At 36.5% G+C, this 24,971-nt stretch overlaps 1 protein-coding gene across 2 annotated transcripts in view; it reads left to right on the forward strand.

Annotated features, from left to right (window-relative positions):
- Positions 1–24,971, forward strand: part of LOC115267376 (neuropeptide F receptor) — a 77,656-nt gene that overhangs the window by 42,052 nt on the left and 10,633 nt on the right. The window contains exons 3-4 of one of the 2 annotated variants that reach the window (XR_009996571.1): positions 10,785–10,954; positions 19,264–20,185. Coding sequence is in view for 1 of the 2 variants with exons in the window: in XM_062847030.1 (XP_062703014.1) it covers positions 10,785–10,954; positions 19,264–19,980 (887 nt within the window). In the remaining variant the exon portion in view is untranslated. The remainder of the gene's footprint in view (positions 1–10,784; positions 10,955–19,263; positions 20,186–24,971) is intronic. The other variant, XM_062847030.1, reaches the window with a different exon arrangement.

Genomic DNA, 24,971 nt, shown 5'->3' on the forward strand with positions numbered 1-24,971 from the left:
CTAAAAATTCCTGGAGAAATTTCTGAAAAAATGCCTGGAGGATTTTTGGTGATTTTGTGTACTTTAGGGTAAAGTCTTCGGTACACCAATCCGTGTGGTTAATTAATAATATTTCAATGAAACTCAATATATACAGGATGTTAGCACTATCGTCAGATGAAGCACTATAAAGGTTTATAGACACTAATCTGGTTTATAGGGATGTTCACGCAGCAATGTCGCTTGTTTAAAACAATAAAACGCATGGTTGATTTACAAACTGAGAATTCATTTATTCCAAAATTGAATTTCTTTGTTCTTACTTAGAGTTTATCGATAAAAGCAACCCATTATCATCATTTCACGTTAGAAACTTCAATCGTTTCTACAAAATGAAGTTCACAATCTTCCTATAACGTTCAAATTATTCGTCCAGTCAAGTGAGTGATCGTTTTTGGGATATACAAAAGTGTTGGAAATAACATAATTTTGTTGGTGGAGCATCGAATAACTTATGAAAATAGCGCATCTTCTTACATATTGAGAGACTCATGATGTTGAATAACGAATATCTCGGAAACGGTTACAGTAGACGTTCGGTCAATGCAAGCGGTTTAACTGCAATGCTTTTTAACTGCAAGAACCTCAAAATGTCAAAATGGTGCGCCATGTTAGCCCAAGTGAACAGACGGATGAAGTTCACGTTCATTTAACGGTAGTTGATGGTTTGTTGATGCTGTCAGGCGTTCCAGTTATCGAATTTTTCATTTATTTACTCATTTATTTGATCCAACTGACTTACAAGTCTTATTGAATATTCTAATTCTTAAATAACAGAAATCAACAGGAGTTTTCAATGCAAGTGAAACCATTCTATGGATATCCCGCTCAGACACGCTGGACTCAATGTTCGATATAAACAATGAGAAATCCTCTGCATCCGTATACTCTCGATGCCGTACGCTTTCTACGTTGTTCACATCCATGTCGCTTGTATTCATCGCATCGCACGGCAAATTTGTATATAAGGGCGTAGAGTGTAATAAAGCTCGATCTCTTGCAACATCGGTCGGAACAATTTTGGAGAGCGTTTCCAATATTCCAGTCACAGTAATTTTGAGATCCCGTACTTGTTCGTCGATAGGCTTCTCATTCAGCAAATCACACGTTCTCTTACACATGCCGTACCTCATTCTCCGGAATTCATACAAGCATGTGTCACACAACCAGACCATGTTCGTTTTCACAGCCATTGTGCACAAATCGTCTTCGCTTAGGCCAACGCAACCGATATGAAACGAAGACGCGCACTCTCCTTCGCAAACACTGTATGGCTCAGTTATGACATTGATGCTCTGAGAGCACTTTTTACAGAACAAGTTGCTGTAAGAGACGTTTTACGTTCAATTCGTCAAGTTCAGAATCACAATGAATCAATAATATCCGTCTGCAGATATCACACTTTATAGCAATTCATGAATATTATTTTGCCAACGGCTACAACAGCTTAAAACCATTAATAAATCGAGAGCAACAACAAGACGTTTATAAACAACAACGAGCGCACGCGAATTATTGCATTTGTTCGCTAAGTGGAACGTAAACATGTTGCAGTTATCGAACGTCCACTGTATCTTTGACATCCTATGAGCCATTTTACGAAGTGACAACAATGTTGATGATGATATTGGTTTTCACGGGTTATTGGACGCTACCTCCTGTCAAAATTCATTCATAAAATCGGCTCGTAAAATGGACTATTAAAATTTGAAAACGGTCTGATAAAAAGTTCCAAACCTTTTTCACGTTGTTTTCACGACTACCTATCGCGTAAGAATACAAAACTAAGGTTAACAGAGAAGAAAGAAAAGCTAATGATCTGATGATGGGGAAGTTTGACAATGTTTACTTGTTTTGTTTCACACCAGACAAGACTTAACCATTGTGCCACAAAACTAACCCAACATAATCTAGATTCTAGAAAATATTGTGCTGTTGCGTCAACAGGTTCTTCGCAACAGCTTTTAGCAGAAAATATGTTCTTTAAAACGCTACAAAGCACTGCTGGTTTGGGAAGAATTTGGCAGATTATAACTAAATGATACCTCTGTTGCAGTTTTTTTTAAACAAAAATGATACCGTCCCCAAATTACGCGTCGCTCAAGGGAGAGGAAAAAGTACAACCGAGCGTTACGGTCCATACGGTTGTTAAAACATGACGATTTTAGCGTTGCGTTCTAAATGAATGCTATAAGTTTTGTTTTATGGCTTTCGACTCGAGTGGTCAGTATTACAAAAATAACCAACCTAACACATTTTGAAATTATTTTGTCACAAAAAAACGTAGCAAATACTACAATAAATGTGTTACGAAATTTTGTTACAGGTTATTATTTTGATATGCATAATGTAACAAATGCTGTAATATATCTGTTTGAACAAATAATACAAGTTTTGTTATAGTTTTGTTATTGAAATAATAACAAATTTTGTTACAATTTTGTTATGGTTATTCATGTATACGAATCATCACAACAAAATTATATCAAATTGTGTTATTTCTAACAACGGTTGTCATAATTTTGTTATAATCTTGTTAGGAGCTTCTGGTCGGGATACTATCAGCCATAATATCAAACAATAACGTAATTTACCATCATATTAAAATATGTTATTGTTTTGCCATTATTTTTGCTATTATTTTGTTATTACAATGGAAAAATCAGTTATTCTTTAGTTGTTAAGCCATAGAAATTTTGTATTATTTTGGTTATTATCACTCTTATTTCAAACAAACTAATGGCAAATTTTGCCATTCAAACATTATATTTTAATGGTGAAATTTGCCCTTTATTTGCCATTTCGCTCTACCCGGGTTATGCTCGTCCGGAGGCGAAAATTAATGTTGGCTGAATGAGGGTTAACTAACCAAGTGATCCAAACATAGCTACCAAGAATCCAAGATGGCAGACACAAATTCAAGATGTTGACTGTTTAATAGAGATATCTTGTACCATGTAATATGTATGAGTATTTGGTGTACTTGATGTGTGGACATTTATAAGCTGAAAATAATGAGCAGAAAATCCAACATGGTGTTTGTTCTCCCGAGCAGAGGAAAATATCAAAATAATAACAACGGAATAACAAAACCTGTTTTTATATCTCGGTTTGTTATTATTAACTTATTAAGTCATCACCGTTCCATAACATGTTCTGTTGGGCAATCTTATTTTGTTATGATCGTGCTCTTGGTATATTTTCTTTAAATTGCATTTCAATAACATGTTTTGTTGTAGCACAAGTTCAGTTATTATTGTGTCATTGAGACTAGTACAAATATTTGATCATTAATATTACAACACAACTAGCTTTGCAATCAAAACTACACCATTCGAGATTTTTGTTGTTCACAGCATTCCGTGAGAAACTGTAAGAGAAAATGTTATTTTGTCATCAGTTCCTCTTCTTACTGACATTACGTTACAGTGCCAACTTATCAGCCTTTTGTTTTATAAGCACTTTGAAAAGTATACCTGTTTTTTTTTGTCCCAGTTTCAGTTAGGTATGAATACGAAAATAGAGAGTGTAATAGAGTGTTAGCCATTTTATGACACATTTTGGATCAACTGGTGGAATTCAACGACGAACAACACATTTTCGACAAAAATGTAAAAAAAATAAGTCATCAAGAACTCCATTGATTGTTTTTAGACATTTTATTTTTATTGATTTCACTGCATCGAGCCCACTTAGATTAACTAGGATAAATGTGTCAATCAATGAGGTAATAATGTAAATTAATCTTATAAACAATGAACCACCTAATAAAGGGTATCAAAACGACGGCAGTTTTTCATCGTAAGTTGTTCGGAAAATAAACGAGAACTGTTGTTTCTCTCTGTTTTCGATAAGAAATCGCATGTAACAACAAAAGTGTCCCAATTATGAATGAAACATTTAACAATAGATCCTATTGTTGCGTATCCCATTGAATGCATATGGGACTTTGGAGGAGTTCCTTTCCGCAACAGAAAAAAAAGCAAATTTTGTTTTCAGATTGTTATCAATAACGTATTCATATCAAAATTTGTTTTTGAAATATTTTCAAAATTCGCTGTTATTAAGTTTTTATTGAAACTAACAAAACATGTTATTGAACAGGTCTTCCAGGAACATTTTTTTGTTATAATATTTGTTATTTTGCCGCTTATGGCAGACAAGTTTATAACAGGATTTGTTATTTATTTATTTATTATTGAGAATTTCATCCGACAGTGATGTCTTAATGAATAAAAATATACAACTAATTGAACATAACACGTGTTAGAATAGCCTTAAACCTCTTAGTCGTAATATTAAAATCAAACAAGTATACTACTTCGTTGAAGCACTCCATCATTGATCGCACCGGCTCTTGGGATGCATAATCACGTTATGTAAATAACATGGAAATAACTCTTTCCGCTACTCAGTTATTTTTTCAAAATAACACATTTTATTATGCTGTTGCTATTCTCTTCTGCTCGGGCTGTTAAAGATTTCTTCGATACTTTCTTTAAACATTATGTTGGGTATTTTTTAGGACCGTTCAGCATTTTCTTTGAAAACTCTTTTGATTTGTTTGGGCACTTCTTAGGCAATTTCAACAGAAAATACATTGAAAACATATTTTGCGTGATTTTATCTGAAATTTTATTTGGCAACTACCTTCAGCTTTTTCTTCGTTCGGGAATTTTTTCGGCAATTCTGTTGGAAATTTCGTTATAGATTCCTTCGGGAATTCCAGCAATATATTTTAGCAACCTTCAGCAACTCCTGAAAAATTCTCCTGTAATACTTTTGTAAATTTAATTTGTAATTCCCATTAAAATTCTTGAAACAATTTTTCGCGACATCTTCCGAGATACGTTTAGGAAATCTTGCAGCAACTTATTCGAAAATTTATTTGGAAATGCCCCACAAAAATCCTTTGGAAACTTCTTAAACTTCTTCGGCAACTACTCTGGGAATTAAATTGGGAATTACTGTGGTAATTTCAGCAGTAACCCCTTTACAAAAATTGTCAAGCATTTTTTTTTTATTCTTTTAAGGGTATTGGTCCGAGAGCTTCGGTTATTCCTTTGGAATTATTTTTTTACCGCATTGAGAATTACCTCGGAAAATTGATTTGAGATTTTCGTTGGCATTTTTTTTTTGAAAAATTTGCCGACGAAAATGCTTTTTTAAATTGCTTTGGGAATTTTCTTCACAATATCCGTTGGAAACTCCACAAGCAATTCTGCTGAGATTTTTTTTCCCAGTAATATTGGTTATATTCTTTAAGAATTTCTTCGAAAACTTCAATGTTAAATCTTGTGGTATTTTCTTTGAAAATTTATTTAGAAATTTTTTTGGTAGTTCTTGATAGTTCCTCCAGTATCTCCACCGACATGATTTAATTACTTCGGTAATTCCTTTAGAAATTAGTGGCTTCGTGGCCGTGCGGCTAGTGTCACCAAGCACTTAGTCGCATCGTGCTGAGGAGCGCGGGTTCGATTCCCGCCGCAGCTGTCAGGAAAAGTTTTCGGCTGTGCCACTGGGCGTTGCATGCTAGTACGTTGTCTAGTGTCGTGCTTCCTTCAAAGAGTGAAAAGCTCACTGGAAGCATTGAACGTGTCCGTGTCTTTATAAAATTTCATTAAAAAATACTTTCGATGGGACGCTCCGCAATCACTCCTTTTACAAGCACCTTTACGACGAATTGATTCAGCATGATGCTGAATAACATTTGGATAGTTTTCAGGCACAACCTTTGTTCGGGTTTTGTTCACACAAATTTGGAGAAACTGTAAAGCATAGTGTTGTGTACCAACTGAAATGTTTGTTGTTAAATCGTTTTACAAATACCGTCCCTACACAGTTATGGATCACACACACAGTTACGGATCACTTTGATGTTAAAAGTCGAATATCTTGCTCAAAACATATATTTCGGCACGAAATTATTATTATTATTATTATTATTTTTCTTTATTATCGAGATTTTCAGCCCTCGGCTGGTTCATCTCGTTGCACGAAATTCATTTTGTAGCATGATCCTATTTGCTTTCTGAGATAAAAAGTCATTTACAAGAGTTCAATCTGAAAATAAAATGTATTTTAATGCAACGATGGTGGTGTCCTCTCACATCTGCTAGTAAACAGCCGAATTCTATAAGAAGCTACTCCTGCAGCGGTAAGCTCTAAAAGTGTCGAAATCCATCAATTTTGATATAAAAATCGCTCGTACACGTTGGATAAGATATGTATGTATCTATTAAAAGAAGTTTTGTTTTATTCTGGGATTCAAATACTAAAATAATGTGACTTTCAACAGTGATCCATAATGTGACCCTGAAACTGATCGTTTGACGCTATTATGGATCACTTTAAACAAATATAAATTTTTGCTCCACTCAACGCTCTTGATACAATATTCTTACCTTAAAGTATCAAAAGTATCTTAAAAAAACATGTAACCTTGAAAACCAGGTGTCTTGAAACACAGAGTTGTAAAAATAACACTTAAAATGGAGAGCATCACTGAAACCTAGTGGCACACCTCTATCGAAGTGAATGGATTCGGGACTTTTTAATGTTTTCTCTTTATTCCTGTTGTAAAATCGGGTACTCCATCAGTAAAATAATCAATGCACTGCGTAGTTTAGCCTTACAAACGCAAATTTGTTATTAGAGTTGGAATTTTGAGGAATTTTGCACTGATCCATAATATGGCAAAAATTGATCCATAATGTGTGGCACTCTGTGGAGCTGATCCATAATAAGGCATTTTGTAAACAGTGAAATATTCCTTTTTTACGCGAAAATGACTTGCGATTATACTTCAAATGGATCGGGAATGAAGTTCGAATCAAAACATAGCCAACGGTGCTTTCAAAGTCGTAGTTTTTGTTTTCTTTTATTTTTAATTGAATTTTGAAGGTCAAAAATACCACTAAGTGATCCATGACTGTGTACCCACGGTATATAGTTAAGCTGTTATTCAGCTTTAGCAAAAATGATTAAAAATAAAAAAATGCAAAATTTTTCAATTTCCACGAGAGTTTATGATTGGAACTTAATGCTGTGAACAAATATTGTGAAATAATCACTACACATAAATTTACCTAAATCCAGTTTCGAACTCGAGACCCGTCGATTGCCAGCCGCATGCCTTCCTATCTGCGCCATCCTAGAGATGATGAATTGCAGCGCTCAAATCAAAACATAAACTTCCCGTGGTTTAATAATGATCAGAGTCCGACTCCTATACAAGCTCCTATACAGCAGTGGTGAATTAGCACAACATTATGGTTAACGACTGAACAACAGATTAATTCAGCTGTTGTTCGGTAAAAAACACGTGTTTTTCATCATGTACTCTGAGTCAAAGTATGATGAAACGAAAGCGCTTATTTGACTTGTGAAAAACACATTATTCAGATACATGTCCTAATTTTTACATGAACTTAACAAGAAGCAGAAAAAAGTCTTGTTTAACTATGTTGTAAAGGAATTACTGTGAGTCGAATAAAAATCTTCTTAAACGCTTGAAAAATGTTTTAAATTATCATTATTAATACCAATACGAAAAGTTGATCATTGGCTACTTTTTCAATTGAAAAAGCATTTGTACAGGAATATGTACAGCATAATTTTAGTACAGCTATAATTAACATTATAAAGCAACAATTCAGCATGCATGCTTGTTTGCGGCTGGCGAATGTTAGTTGGGTCCACGCATCCTGTGGCATCGGCGTTCATACGCCCAGGCCTGCTCATCTTTGAAGTCCCTCAGGATCTACTAACATTACTAATATTTTAAAGTTTTATTCAATTAACTGCATGGAAAACTAATTTTTTAAACATATAATTTATGTATCTTTATTTTATCACAACATATGTTTATATTTAACAAAGATAAAAAAAACACTAACATCAATACTAAACAAAAAAAAAAACATAACCTGACCTATCCCTTTTATTGTTGCCGATATTGTCGGTAACAATTTTCTTTGGACTAATTCCACTGGAAATGTTTTTGCAATTTCTTTATGAATGTATCCCCGAGCAGAGGAGAATAGCAAATTGATAACAACAGAATCACATAGCCTGTTTTTATATCATAATTTGTTATTGTTAACTTATCAAACTATATATTTTCAATAACATGTTATGTTGGGCAATCTTATTTTGTTATGTTCAAGTTATTGGGATATATCCACAAGATATTATTTGAATATTGTTTTTGTTTCAGAACAAGTTTGATTATTATTCTACTATAGAGAATGTACAAATATGTAATGAACAATAACAGAACAATAACAAGACCACAAATTTCCTGTTATTAAGTTGTAATTGATCTAACAAAACATGTTATTGAATTAGTCTTCCAGGAACATTTATTTGTTATGATATTTGTTATTTTGCCGCTTATGACAGACAAGCTTATAACATAATATGTTAAACTAATAACATAAAAATTACTGATTCGATTATGCAGTTAAGCCAAAATAACATATTTAATTATGCTGTTGATATTTTCTTCTGCTCGGGTCCAGATTTTTTTAGGAATTTCTTTGTAACTCTTTGAACTCCAATTGGAAATTTTTCAATTTCCTAAGAAATTGTCTGTAAAATCTCCAAAAGAAAAAGTCGTTGCTCTCGAGGATCAAGTGTTTGTGTTATTATTACGTATCGTGTTTCAGTATTTGTTGACCATATTTTTAGTTTGATATCTAGTGAAATGATTCGATAAAAAGCGCTTAACTCTGAGCACCGCAAGTAACATATTTAGAACAAAACAAACACAATAACAATAGTTCAAATAGCACTCACTGCAAAGCTTTTCCAACACATGGCAACAATCTATGGGGAGTTCCTTTTCATACCGGAACAATCAAGAAAACGTGTTTTTATGGATGGCCGACATGGAAAAAAAAATATTCAAAATCACTTCCTCCCTGCATGAGAGTCCCTGCTTCCGTGGGCGCCAAGGAAAATAACTTGAAAGGTCACACAGGCGGAAAGTTTTCCATATCGTGGCGTTGCTCCTACCGTTAGTATATGGACCGGTTCTTGGTGGGAGTCGTGTTGAGGAAACTGAGTATACAAGTTAAACACTAAAAGGAACAAGTTCTGGGAAGGACTCGGTGCCGAATATTTTTGTCTCAATTGGCAGCTTTAAGACAAGGTGCGTCATCGGAATGGAACGTGACACTTATTCATACACTAAATGCGACCCGAGCAAAAAAGAATATTCAATGGATAACATTTTAAGGTATTAAACTTTTGATGTACATTTTCGATAGCTCCATCAGCAGAACTGTTCTTCAGTTGATTTAACCCTCTAATACCCAATCCCGCCTTTAGACGGGGTATAGTTTGAGCATTTTTGTAATTTTTGTTTCGTGGTAAATCAATTTTTTTATATTTTTGGCTGATATTTTGGACTGTTCTGTATATCTCAAAATGGTTTTTGGTGTATTTTAAAGCGTATTTACATTTTTTAAAAATCATTGAAAAATTGATGTTTTAGTCACCTTTTAGAAGCAATTGTTTATTTTGTATTCAATCGCTACAATTAACATATTTAAAGTTTTTCCCAAATCATTCTATCCTTGTTTAATAGTTTAAGGGAATCGAATACACTCTAAAATTATTTTCCCTAAAATTACACGGAAAATAAAATTTTCTGTGAAAAAAAAATTGAAACAATAATATTTCAACAATAATCATAAAATCTCAAAATGTTTTCATCTCAAAAAATTCGTTCACCAAATTGGCTTCCAGGAAAAATATAAAAGTGTGGGGATGTTCAAAAATAAAAATTAGAAAAATCAAAAACTGAAATTCACGAAATCGAGAATTAAAAAGAATCATCTTCCAAAACATGTTTAAATCGATTTTAGATGACGAAAAATGTTTTTTAGATCAAAATAAAAAATTTGGGTATTAGAGGGTTAACTGCTAAATCAACATTCAACAAATAGCACATCAATGCCAAACTCTGATCAAATACCTCCACTTGTTATTGTGATGTCCCTAAAACATTTCGTAGAATAACATGGCAATAACAATTCTTGGTATCAGATCATTTGGTTGCTCTTTGGTAAGGTATTCCCTGCTGCTCGGGGAACCATTGGATGGGTTCAAATGAGCTCCCACCTTGATACTTTCTTGGTAGCTGCGCTGTTGGTTGCTATTTAGTGCTTAGCAATTGTACAAATAGCCGTCGCTACATGAACCTTTCAAAGAGATCTGGCGCTTCTCCGGGATTTGGATGTTTGTTTACCTTAACGAGCGTTGTAATGACCGGTGTTAAATATTCATCTGTAGGTCAAATGCTCAAAGGTTTGAGCACTTACATCCATTATTATTTATAGCGCATATTCTCACCTATCGTCTGGCTTTGCGATTATGGCTGCATTTAGTCGAAGTGACGAAAGCAGTCAACCAGCTTAAATTGGTTGCGAGGTTTTCCAGCGCGTTTTCTCTTCCACTTTCATTGATGCGTAAATAAAGTGGTTCACTTTTATATTTATACCTACTTGGAGATGCCATCGCTAGTTAGATTAATCAGCCAGCATCGTCTCCCGCATTATTCCGCCTCACCTACAAAAGTAATTGATTTCACTTCTCAGAACAATTACCAACGAATGTGATGACATGACAAGCATTTTGTTCAACAGTTTCGCTCGAGAATTTCACTCTCCGTATATGCTTTCTCTCCCCCTAAAACATACTCAGCCTCCCATTTTCCCATTTCGCCCCGTGTTTTCCAGATTTACTGCTGTGCCTGGTTACGATGCCGCTGACGCTGGTGGAAATTCTCACCAAATATTGGCCCATGGGTCGGCTGCCGTTCCTGTGCAAATCGATTGGCACCCTTCAGGCCACCAGCATCTTCGTGTCGACCATCTCCATCACGGCCATCGCCCTGGACCGGTATCAAGTAAGTATCTACTCTACTCTACATATACCACATAAGTGGGTGACGTGGCGCGACGGTGGAAAAACGTTGGGATTGTAGGTGGAAGAGAGGGCGCCAACCAGAATTTATTAGTTTAGTTATTGCCTGTTGCTGCTGGGTTCCCGCGTGTTCTCAGCATGGCGCTGTGAGTTTGGGATTTGTTACGACGATCGATTCGATGGTGGTAAAAACACGCTTGCTGTACCTAGAAGGTGAGGGTAGCATGTTCTAGCTAGAGTTTTTTTTTGGGTTTTTGGGTCGCCTTTACGATTGATATGGTTGAGACTGGCCAAATGGGTTCACGGAGGCGTGATTTTTCAAATGTACGCAAATCAGTCGATGAATGACTGATTCCATGTTGCAAATTGAAACAAGCAACTTTAACTTATTTCATGTGAGTTGTACTGCCATTCTTGGCACAGTAACTGAGAAATACGTGATTAAAGTTTTGAAACGTTTTTGCTCTCTTTTGGCTAAATGGTGCAACAAAAGTTCTCTTACAGCATAAGAGTAAGGTGGAACAAAAGTTCGAGTGAAACCAGGTGAGTGAATGAGTTGGTAAATGTGTAAGTAGGTTAATGAATTGGTGAGTGTGAGCTGCCACAAGATTAAATGAGCCAGTGAGTGAGTCAGTTACAAGCTAATAAAGTGAGAGCTTAGGGCAGACAAGTGATTGTGTTTCCAAGAAAATTAATGTATTGGTGAGTAAGTTTGTAATTTATTGAGTCAGTAAACACTGACATGGTGGGTCAAATGAGAGAGGGAGTAACAGGGAGAAAATGCATGAGTGAGTAGATTAGTGAGTAAGGGACTTAATGAGTGAATTTGCGAAATAGTGAATCTGAAAGTTCTTCTTCTTCCTCCCCACTGGAACTTGGTCTGCCTCGCTTCAACTTAGCGTTTATTTGTGCATTTCCACAGTTATTAATCAATCTTTATGTAAAGTGTTAGTTAGCGAGCAAGGAAGTGATTGAGAGAGTAAATGGGAGGGAGAAAATGAGTGAGCCAGTCAATTTGTGTATTTTCAAAATGGTGGCATTTCGTCAATTTCCAGCCGGTTCTTTTGAAGTCGCTTTCAATCGATTATAAATTAGTGCAAGTTTATTACACTCAAGTGGCCATGTAATATCCAGAACCATTCCGGGGATATTCCGGATTGTGCTGGAGTCAGTGGGTTGGGGAGGGATCTGTTTTGCAAATGGATAAAAGTGATTATTTCGTATGTTATTGTGTTTGAGAGGCCTCCGCGGAGCCTGTTCCCGGTGCTCCAAAGCGGCCATATCAGTTGATACATACTTCAGTCTATATTTTCTGCACCATTCTCCCGAAATCATGAAGATTGATACGTCGCATGACATGTTTTGGTTGCAAACCAGAAATGTCCTCGATGACACAACCGTGGAACCAGTGCTAGATGTTCCGGTGTGGTCATATTAGTTGATACAGACTTCAGTCCATCGTTTCTGACTCAATCATTCGAAATCATGAAGATTTTATATGTCGCACGGCATGTTTAGGTTGAAAACTATAAGTGTCCCCAATGAGGCCCTGCGGAACCTGTCACGGGGATCCGGATGGGTAGACTTATTCACATCTGTTTATCGCAATTGTGTTTCACTGTTCGCAACAAACATGTCGCTGAAAATTGATGGTTCAAACATAATAACACACGCAATAATCACTTTCAGCCATTTTGGCAACCCCATTGACCCCAGCACAATCCGGAATATCCCCGGAATGGTACCAGATATTGCATGGCCACTTGAGTATAATAAACCTGTACTAATTTATGGTTGAGGGTGACTTCAAAAAAATCGGATAAAAATTGACGAAATGACAGCATTTTGAAAATTAGTTGTCGAGGATCAGGCACGTGCAGTTTAATGAGTGAGCCAGTGAGCGATGTAGAAAGTTTAAGCTTCCAAAGTAATACACTTGTCACAGACGAGACACGTGAACTTTTCTGTGACAAGTGTGTTGGCTGCTTAAGTGCTAATGAGTGTTCCTGTTCCTGTTAGCGAGTGTTAGTGAGTGAGATACAGTCTGCTAGTGAGTAAATGAGTGATAAAGTTAGGCTTATATTGAGTTACTGAGTGAGTTAGTGAATAAATGAGTATCCTAATAGGTAATGATATGAAGAATTGGTAGGTTAATGAGTGAATGATCAAGTCAACGTGTGAGTGATGTAACAAGTTTTATTTTTGTGTTACGTGATCTATTTTTCAACTTGTTAATATTTTCCTAAGGTAAACTATCGTTTGTAGTGCTCTGGAGTAATAGAGCATCATGAGTTTTCACCAGTCTCATTTGGATGCCCTACTTTCAGGTTATTTCGGGCAATGACGAACAAACAGTGCTGTCATGGTCAAATCAGAGCAGGTTAGTCAAAGCTGGTTTTAAAATTTCAGCGTCCCCTATACTGGAACGCTCCCGAAGAAAATGAATTCATTTTTAATCGTTATGTGTCCGACAAACTTTTTGCTTTTTTCTACACCGTGTATTTTAAATGGGTGCTGGATACCCGGGTACCCTGTTGGCCACATAAAGGTTAATGAGTTTATCAAGCATTCTTCTTGAAGTTTCTAAAAAAATATCCTGGATTATCTCCAGGGACACCGCCAGAAATTCTTTAAATAAGATTCTCACAGGATTTCGTAGAATGGTTTTAGTTATAGTGCCTATAAAGATTCCTCAAAGTATCCCTCCAGAACGCATCCTTGTTCCTGTCTATTTTTTGAATATTTCTCCTGGGATTTCTCTATAGATTCTTTCAGGATTTCTCCCAGAAATTTTATTTTGACTTTTTCAGGAGTTTATCAAAAAAATATCACAAGATTCATCTTCAAACGGGTCCATGGTTTTCCTCAGAAAAGATTCCGCATTTCCTCCTAGAATTCCTTAGCCCTTCTGCATTAGGGTCATTTTTTACCCAAACCGTGCACTACCTCAGCGAACTGTTCCCAGCGTGATACATTAGGAAGGTTATATATAAAATTCTTCTTCCAGGGATTACTCCATTAGTTCCTCCAAACGTTTCGTCAAAAAAAATGCAATCCTGGGATAATTATCCACAAAGATTCGGAGATTCATTCAAAAATTTTTTTTGGGTTTTCCTTTACAATTTCCAGAATTGATCTTGAAACTTTTCCAAAAATATCGCTTGATTTTCTCCTGAGGTTTCGTCAGGTATTATTTTATTTATTCAAGGGTTTTTTTCGGGCACTGATTTGGAAATTCTTCTAGAAAATTATCAAGCTATTCTTCCGGAAATTCTTCCAGGGGTTTCTCCGAAAGTTCCTCTAGGCATTGCTTTGGATTTATTTCGAACTTCCTTCAGAGATTCTTTCAGATGTTTTTTTAAGAGTCTCTCAACTATTCCTGCAGAAGTTACTCCAGAATCTATTTCATGACTTGAGATTTTTAAAGAAGTTTATCAATGAATATCTGCAGACTGTTCTCAAGGTATTAATTTAAAGATTTCTGAAGTTTTTTTTTATTACTCCAGTGGCTTCCCAAAGAATTCCTCCATGATTTTTTGTTGTTTGTGCAGGATTTTCTTCAGAAAATTCTTCAGGTAGTACTTTAGGGATTTTAGTGTACACTTCTCTTCAGCATTTGTACGAAAAACTTTTCTAAAAATTCCTTTAGAGTCGTCGGGAGTTCTTCCAAGAGTCCACTCAGAAAATCTTCCAGGGATCCCTCAGAAATTTTATGACGGGTTTTATAACGGAATTCCTACACCAGTACCTTAGTCAGCAATTTCTGTAGGACCAGACCCCTTTGTTGGGACTGCAAGGTATCTCTTCAGGATCACCTTTGATTCTTCGGACACGTTGTTGGACACTCTCTTGTTGGGGCATCCTTCTGTTGACCCATAACTTCACAAAGTGTTGAACTAGCGTCAGTTTAAAAACACAATAAAGAATCTGAAAGACATTCGCAAGAGTTTACTTCAGAAATTCCTCAACGGATTTTTAAGAAATCTCTCCAGAAATTTCTAAAGTATTTTCTCCTTGGAATTACTTGCAACGTTTCTTCAGAATTATCTAATGTTTTTATTTTTTCATAAAGTACCGTCGTTGGGGGTGAGAATTGGTCAAAAATGCATACCTTCACATTCATTGTTCAATAACTTTTGCTTCTTTGCATGAAAAAGTTTTTTGGTCACTGGAATGCATTTTTTGGTGATGGTAATGTACGAATAATGAAAAAATGTTTCGAGTTCGTAAATTTTCCTTAAAGCTACAAGTGTTTGGAAATTGACCCAATCTCACCCCTTTGAGGGGGTGAGAATTGGTCAGGGGTATCGAATTTGCTCCGCATTAACAACAAAGCAAGTTAATAAAGTTCTAGTCAAGGATGATACTACTACGATGGATATGAGTTTGAGATTCTAAAAATTATCAATCCACCTAAAAGTGTGATGTTTCATGGAGCCTTAAAAGTGACATTTTAAAAAGGGCTTATTTTCAAGCTTTTTTCGATGATTTACCAAAAAATAACTAATTGCTCTAGGAACCTTTTTTTTACTGGAACTGCTGGCAACTACGAGAATGACACCTTGAAATTTTTGATTCAATATTCGCAATATTTGATGAGATATTTCAGTTATTGTTTTTTCCCAATTTCGCCCCTCTGACCCATTGTCACTCCCAACGACGGTAGCAGAAATTTCTGAAGAAATCATCAGTAGAATCCATGCAGAAATTTAAGGAAGTACTTTTAAATGAATCTCTGGAGGAACATCTGGAGTAATCTGAAGAAAATTCCTCAAGAAATCTCAGAATAAATTTCTCGGGAAACCTGTGGTGAAATTGCGGAATTTATAGGAAAATTCCTGGAGAAATAATTGGGTATAAATTTAGGTATTCTTGAAGAAATCTGTGGACGTTTTTTTTTTAATCCTTTAAGAATACCTGGACAAGCGTCTGAAAATGTCCCTAGAAAATACTCTTGAGGTATTTCTAAAGGAATTTCCGTAGGAATTCGCAGGAAATATTTTTGAATATGTGTTTTTCAGAATCCGTGGAGAAATTATTAGAGTTATCCTAAAAGAAAATGTCGGATAAATTTACCAGGAAATACAGGGAGCAATATCTTGATGATATCCTGAAGGAATGTGTGTTTGAACTCTGGCAGGAATCTCTGGAGGAATTCCTACCTGAATCACTGAAAGTATCAACGCAATATTCTTCAAGGATTGATCCAGTCCTTGAAGAAATATAAGTTATATAAAAATATCAATAAAAAACAAAGGTTGCTTTTCTTATATTAGCGAGGGCGCTCATATAGTTTATTGCATTGCTAACTGGACTGCGACAAAGTGCGGAATCTCAAATAAAAGTGCGATATCGCATCAAATCGTTCCGGTGTCTTCACCGCATTTATTCATCACGACTCACGAGCTAATGAATAAGTGTGGTGAAGATACCGGAACGATCTGACGCAAAATCGCACTTTTATTTGATATTCCGCACTTCATCGTCGCACTTATAACCGCGCAATGCGCAATACTGAGAGTTGAAAAATATTGCTTTACCTTAAGAGCTGGTCACTCAGTGAGTAACTTGGAGTAATCTCTGCAACTGCAACCAGAAAACATGTATGAAACCTTCCTTAACAGGGACATCAAAGTGTAGACGTCTCATGTTAAAACCTGAACCGCGATGCTCCCTGAGGATCAAAAATTCCTAGACAAAACTTAAGCTATTACAGCAAACACTGTAAACGAAAAAGCAACCTGTAAGAAAAAATACGATTATAGGATTGACTAACAACAATTATAAAACCACGTCACTCTGGGTTCGGAAATTGTTATCCACTAGGGTAACGGGGCAAAATGTATGTTGTGTGTTGTATGCGTCCGTATGTAATGTCCTAGTTTATTACGCATGTACAGTGTTCCACTAAAAGATTCCATTTTATTGTGCATTTATAGTGCTTCACTATATTTTCGTAATAGTGAAGTGAGTGAGTTAATGAATTCATGAGAAAGTGAGCCCGTTGATATGTGAATCTGTATTTACCCATTGAGTAAGCGAGTTAGACACTACACCGTCATCAACCAGACGTTAGCTGAGACTGCATTGACACTAGGCAACTGATAAAACACATAACAACCAGGGGCCCAGTGAAAAAATTTCAGTTTGAGTAGGATCGAACTCACACTTCGAGCAGCACGACCACGGAACACACCAGTTAGTGAGTGATTTAGTGAGGTGAAAGTTTAGTAAGTGAGTTAGTAGGTAAGCTCGTGAGTTAGTGAGTGAGTGATGTAGTGAATTAGTAGTGGGTTGATTTATTCATTGATGAATGAGTTGGTAAGTGGATGAGCAATTAAGCGGAAGAGCTAGAGAGTGAGTGAGCAAGTAAGTTGGTGAATGAAAGTTAGTAAAGTTTGTTGTGTTGTGTTCTCAGGACTGAAGGTAGTAAGGAGTTAGTGAGTAAGTGAGAGATTTTGTGATTAATTTAGTGAACTTAGTAACTTAGGAACTTTAGTGAACTTTATAACTGAGTGGGTGTGCTAGTGACTTCATGAATGAGAGTTTCCCTGTGTTTTTTTTTTGTCGTTTTCAACATGTTGGAACACAGTGGAAAAGTAAGTATGTAGTGCGTTGATTTATTGATTAACAAATAAGTTGATAAATGAATAGTCACTTAAGTGAGTGACCGAATAAGTTAGTGAGTTATTGAGTGAGTAAATGAGTGAGTAAGTAGGAGAGTAAGTGAGTGATGTTGTGAGTTAATATGTTAATGTATGAGTGAGTGAACGGGTGAGTTAGTGATTTTGTGAATCTTTATGGGGATGAAATTGTGAGAAAACGAGGGAATGAGTGAATAAGCTTGTGTGTGTACAAGAGTGATATTAAACCGTACACTCACCCACTTTTGCACTTATCAAGTCACATCTTCATCAACTTACTTGGCTACTCATCAACCCACCCACTCTTCGATTCCCTCAATCGGTTGATCATTCAATAATTCATTCACTCTCCAACTCACTAACACAATTACTTCCTTCACTTCTCAAATCATTCATCTACCAACTCACACTCACCAATTCACTTACATATAAATTTACCTATTCACTCGTCAATGCACACAATTTCCGACTCACTAACTTTCCGGCTAATTGAAACACCAACTCAATAACTCATCCCATTTACAAAAAGAAACTCAATAAAGGGGCTGTCCATAAACCACGTGGTCATAAGGGGGGGGGGTTCGGCTAATGACCATTTTGTATGGACAAATAAAAATTTTTGTATGGACTAATGACCACGCGGGGGGGGTTGAAAAGTCCCAAAAAAATGACCACGTGGTTTATGGACAGCCCCAAAGGTCCCATTAGACATGAAAAATATTTGGCCAAACAAGCTCAACAAATGACCAACACAATGTAAATTATGGCAACCTCGGACTACAATGGAAAATATTTGTCATTATGACAAACAGTCTAATGGCCCCTTAACCAACTCATTTTAACTCATTCATCAATTCTCTCATAAACTACACACCAAATTTTTTGAAACGCTTTCAGCACAAAAAAAATCAGCAAAATAAATTGCTGAATTTCAGCAAAAATTTTACTGAATTTCAGCACAACGTTGCTGGTCAACTGTCAAAATTGCTGGATGGTTCAGCAAGTTGAAAAATAATTGCTGATATTCAGTAAATTCGCATTGCTGAATGAAATCAGCATAAAAAAAATCAGCAAAGTTTGCTGAATACCAGTAAACAAAATTTGCAGTGTAGACTTGAACTCGGCTTTGTGATACAACCACATAGAAGCAGACGTCACACTTAGAACACATTTAATTAAAAACATCGTCACGAAAACCCAATCGCCACAATACTAGATGTACTGTGTTTGTGTTTGGCCGGGCCATCACTAGGTGGCGGTAGTGAGCAAACGTCAAATAGGAGCAAACACGATGCCAGCGCCGCGGATGGCCAAGCGACCTACTACCGAATATTTGAGTCAACCGTTAAATAGTTGATCAGAGCGAGCAGAGTGTGACATCTGTTTCTCTGTGTTACAACCTTTCGCGAGACAAGTGAATAAACGGACCCACTAACCAAATCATTGCGTCTTTCTCAAAAATATTATCACCAGATGATCGGCATTCCTGAAAATTCCACAACAAAAATGAGGTTGCGGGATAGACATGCATAGAAATTCAACAGTGGGACAATTAGACTTGATATACTTTTCATAAAGTATTCTAACAAAATATGTTATTTTTTGGGCAGTGTAATCCTTCTTCTTCTTTTTTCCTTTTTTTCCACAGGTAATTGTCTACCCCACACGCGACAGTCTCCAGCGGATGGGTGCCATTGTGATACTGACGGGCATCTGGATATTCTCGCTGGTTCTGGCCTCGCCGATGTTCATCACCAGGCGACTCATTCACTACGACGTCAACTTGCCCAGCCTAGGGATCGAGTACATCTCGTACTGCATCGAGGACTGGCCGATGGCACGCGGTCGGGTGTACTATTCGGTGTTCACCCTGTGCGTCCAGTATCTCCTGCCAATTCTGATAGTGTCGATAGCTTATCTACGAATTTATCTCAAGCTGAAGCACCGTCTGGTGGTGACGACCACCACCGTGAGCACCAGTGTCAACTCGAAGGACTCACAACCCGTGCGGGAACGGGAACGAGGTCGGCGGATGCAACGAACCAACTACTTACTGATAAGTATAGCCTTAATCTTCGGAATCTCGTGGCTTCCATTGAACCTGTTCAACCTGTTCGCCGACCTGTACCTCAGTGGGATCACCCAGGAGATCATGGTAGCGTACGCCATCTGCCACATGATGGGCATGAGCTCGGCCTGTTCCAATCCGCTGCTCTACGGCTGGCTCAACGATAACTTTCGTAAGGAGTTTAACGAAATCCTCTGCCGAAAGGAGTCTAGCACACTCGTTGCGAACGGGGCCGGCGGAGGCAAAACCATCTCGCGAAAGATTCGAACTACGGGAGCCGCTCCGGAAGTAACGCAGGTGGGCGTCTTGTGTCGACAAACGACCACAACCTCAACCGTAGTAGACTCGGGCGACCAAACCGAGCTTACCGAGCTCATGCCGTGATTGGTCGAGTAGTAGAGTGCGTGCACACGTAGCTACGTTTGTCCCCAATTGTTAGAAGTTCTGCTAGCACTGCAACTACAGTTACTACCGCTACTACCCAGCTACCAGTTGGACCAAGGTGTGCTACAAACAAACATATGAAACACTATTCTAGATGATCTAAGTTCCCTTGCTTTTGTACACGATCACACGTCGCACACACCACTGATCACTGATACCACTTGGTAAATGATGGTGCTACATCATTGATGCACATCCATTGTCAACATCATTTGCTGAGAACACCTTTGTCTCTCTCGTAGCGCTGCGCTTTTGACGTTGTAACTCGAATTTTGAACGTTGGATAGAGTTGTTGTTTAAAAAACTTTTTTGGAATCTAAATTCAAAAATTGAGAAGTATTTGTCTTAACGATATTTTTGCTTTGACTAATAGTTGGTTGATGATGTCATATTTTTTTATGAATCTTTCAAGAATCATCAACACAACTTATCTGGCACAACTCGAATTCAACCTTACGTTGCTCTTTATAGTCTGCCAATTGTCATTGCCCAGTATCCTCCCAAAAGTTGAAGACAACGCTTTACAGGAATCTAGTTTTAATTTTTAATCAGTCTTCTGTTTGTAACAATGTTCTCGTTTTTCACTTCGGCGTGCTTAATCCTGTTTGTGAATTCCCTGGGATTATACCTGTAGGTGAACTTTTTATCATCATACCTATCCTGTACCATTTATTTTCTGCTTCAATCAAATTATCAGTACATATTTGTTCATTTTTGTGCTTAAGTGCAAAAGGGTGCTATATTACGCTGCTTGTCATCCATTACGTACAAATTTCGCATATTATTCAAGTCCAAAGTTTTCTTCCATTAGATGATATTCTCTTGTCGCTCTTAAGTGTACTGAGAATGTTTGGCGCTGTCCATAAACTACTTTTGTATAATCATTTTTAGTCATTTCAGAATTACGGGCATTTTCGATGTTTTATGTTTGATGACGATCCGAGACAGCTGATATATTAATAAATAACTGTTTATTTGTCAATCACCATCAAAATGAACACCTAATCGAAGTATCAACATTTGCCAAAGTTTACAAATAACTGTTTCCAGGAAGGATAAATCAAAACATAAAAATAAAACCTTCCAAAGAAACAGCAAACTGTTAAAAAGGGCATCGCCACTGTTGATGGCAAATCCAATGCAGGAAAAGCACATCCTTCTCGGATGTCTCAACGATCCTTCCTTTGAATAAGGGAAAATAGAAAAGGAAAAATCACACATGCTTCCATGTTGGTGCTGCGCGCATGCCAATCTGAACCCTGAAGAGTTTCCAATGATTCCAATCAATTTCTTTTCTTCAGTGATTCAGCAAGCTAGGGGAACATTGTGTGCAGTAGACCAGCATTGTGAAACGGATGGATATTTGCCCGGTTCTTTTCCTGCCGAGGGCTGAATATCTCGATACACGAAAACCTCCATTTAGGTAATGAGTCGGGACTGCCTAAATAGAATTTTTACCTAAATGGATTCATTACCTAAATGGATTCAGTCTATTACCTAAATGGAGTACAAGGTTGAAAAGAAGTTCAAGAAGGGAGAATAACTAGGAGATTTAAAGGGGTCATGCGAAGTTTCAGAGGACTTTCAAGGGAGTGTCAGGAAAGGAGGGGCTTTAGGGGCATTTTCGGGGGTTTTGGAGGGTCTTAGGTCAGACTTGTCATTCAAATAACTAGATGGACACGAAACACGAAAAACCTTTCAAAATTCCGCCAGACTGAAAAATTATTAAATGTTGGGTCGATTTTTATCGAGTGTTGGGCCACTGTTGGACCAACATCGAACTACTGTTGGGTCTATATTGGGTTTGCCGGCCAAAATTCAAACAGGTCAATGATAGGTTGATGTCGGGTTTGATATAACCTAATCGGAGGGACCTAAATAGATTTTACCTAAATGGATCCTACCTAAATGGAGGTTTGAGTGTATTAAAGATACATGATAATAAAAATAACGAGATTAATTTTTGCCATAAACATTTGGACAGAATAATTTTGAAATTAAAGTTTTCCCTTTGGATTTTTTCAGTTCTTTTAAACATAGGCTATTCATCCAAGCTATTACATTAACTAAAATTTTAACGTTAAATTGTTACTCCTTTTAAACGTTTTAACGTTTTAAGTTGAACTGTCACAACAGTAACCTGCTAACATATTCATCGGATATTTATTCTACTTCGTGAACTCGTGAATTCGTGTTACGAGTTATGGTGTAACAGTAGTCACTCGCGTCACCTTTTTAATATTTTGAACGGATGTATTCTTAATCTTCTAACACAGAGAAACAAGCGTCACACTCACTCGCCTCTCATCGAACACCTTTTCAACGGTTGATTCAAATATTCGGGAGTTGATCAATTGACCACTCGTGGCGCAGGTATCGTTTTTGCCCCTGTTTCACTATCGCCACCTAGTGGTGGTCCGGCCAATTATAATACGATTAGCATTGTGCGGTTGTGATTTCGTAACGATGTTTTTCAATGAAATTTATTCATCGAAGCGTCTGTTCCTCTGTACTTCTAAGTTTATGATATTTTTCGACTTACGCTTTTAGGAGAATTCATTTCAAAACTATGATGTTTTATTTTTACCTGGCATTGGTCAATGATGCTTAATCCTTAAGGGGCTGCTCATAAACCACGCAGCCCAAAATTTAGCTTTTAGGAACTTTGTTTATGATTAATTTTACGATGGTTAGAAAAATACAATAAATCCGCTTTTGAAATGCCAAAAAAAATGGTATGGGATGAAAAATGGTCGAAAAACTTTCAAACTCATTTACTCGAAAGCGAGTTTTTGTCATGTACATCCCTTTGCTTCTTACCCCTTAAATATCGTTCCTAAGTCCTTCGTAGAAGTCAAAGAATTTCTAATGACGCTTTCAGATTTCTTCAAGAATCTTGGGTTTCCTTAAGGAATTTTTCCATAGATTCCTGGAAAAAAATCCCTACAGAAAATCTTTTACGGGTTCCTTCGGAATTTTTCCAATGATTCGATCAAAAAATCAAAAGTTGAGAATTCCTTCAGAAGTTTTTCTTTCTTCACTCAGAAAATTTTTCGAAGATTCCCTTAGAAACTCCTTCAAAAATTCTTTCAAAAATCATTCCTCAGAAAATTGAATTCATCAAAAGTTTTTTTCAGTAGCTCTTCCAGAAAAAAATTCAAGAAAAAACTCAAGATTATCTCAGAAATTCCTTTAGAGATCCCTTGCGAAAATCTCCCTTGAGTTGCTTCCAAAAATGATCCATAGATTCTTTTAGAAATTTGTGAACGGATCTTTTCAGAAAATCTTCAACGAATTCCTTCGTATATTATTCCAGCAATTCTCTTGTGCAATCTTCCAGCGATTTCTTCGGAAATACTCTAAGAAGATTTATTTATAAATTTTTCCAAGTTTTTTTTTCAAAAAATCCTTCAGAGATTATTGCTGAGATTTCTCGAAGGGTTTCTTGACATAATTATCCGTCGATTTCTCTTGAAATTCTTTCATGGATTTATGTTTTTAAGTATAGAATTATCATTAGTTATAATACTTGGAATTACTTAAGAATTATTTCTATGGATCTCATAAGCATTTTCTTCAGGAATTCTTTCAGCCTGATGTTTTTTTCCAAAAAAAATCCTCACAGCCATGAATTTTTTCAGAATGCATTCAAAGTTTTTTAAGAACTTTCTCTTGAGATTCCATCAGAAATTGTTTCAAGAATTTCTTAAAAATGCTTCCATGGGTGCGCTCGGTTATTTTTCCATGGATTCCTCTAGAAATACATGGGACAATTCCTTCTGGAAATCTTTCAAGGATTCTTTAAAAAAAATCATCCAGGGATTCTTTCCCTTGTTCCCAGGGCCGGATTTACAAATGTGGGGGCCCGGGGCCACAGTTTTGTGGGGGCTCTCTTTTTAGAGAATATTTTTTTCATTATAGAAAAATCCAGAAAATATGGAAAATTCATCCAAAAATTAGGGTTGTTATTGGAGAAATTAGGTCGATACAAATATTTATTTCCCTTTTTGTCCCACCATTGTTTCTGCTCGAGAGGGGGGATAAAAATAATAAAATATTTAATTTGAACAATATTTAAAACTCATCAGATTTGTTGAAGAATTTTTGGCAGGACCCGATATTTTGATAAATATTTTTCTAACTGACCCCTCAAAATGCAATATACTGCCAAAAAATTTCGAAAGGGGGGGGGGGGGGTGGGCAAAAAGTCAAGATGAAATTTGTATCCGCCTTAATCTAGCTTAATAACCGTAAATAGAAAAAAAGCATCCACTATAAACTAAGCATAACAGAGCTCCAGATATGAAAATCTAGTCTGAAGACGATTGTAAAAGAAATTTTATCAAGTAAATAACGCTTTATCCGAGAGTGTTCATAGTATTAGATTCCATTGATCAAGTCGAAATTCATGAGAAAGTCCTTTAAGAAATTTAAAAAAAGATTTTATTGGAGACATTTTCGATAAATTTCAGATAAAATTTATAGCGCTATCTTTGGGGCCGTTATTGCAAAACCTCTAAATAGAATTTCTTGCAAAATGGTTGATGAAATCTATAGAGTTGCTGACCGATTACCAGGTTTCTTATTTGGTGGAACTTAAGCATAAACATTCCTAACGAGACTTCGATAGGAGTTTCTGGTGAACGCGCAGAATAATTGTTAAGAACTTCTTGTGAAACTTCAAAAGGCAAAAACCCATAGTGGTATTTTCAGCGGAGATTCTACTAAAACCTGCTGAAGAAATTTCATCGGAAATCCATAATGAGTTCCTGATAGAATTTCTGTTATTCTTTGAAAAGAATTATAAGTAAAATTTCATAATAACCTTTGGCGGACGAATTTTT

This window comes from Aedes albopictus, chromosome 1 (assembly GCF_035046485.1).
Source record: "Aedes albopictus strain Foshan chromosome 1, AalbF5, whole genome shotgun sequence".
NCBI lineage: Eukaryota > Metazoa > Arthropoda > Insecta > Diptera > Culicidae > Aedes > Aedes albopictus.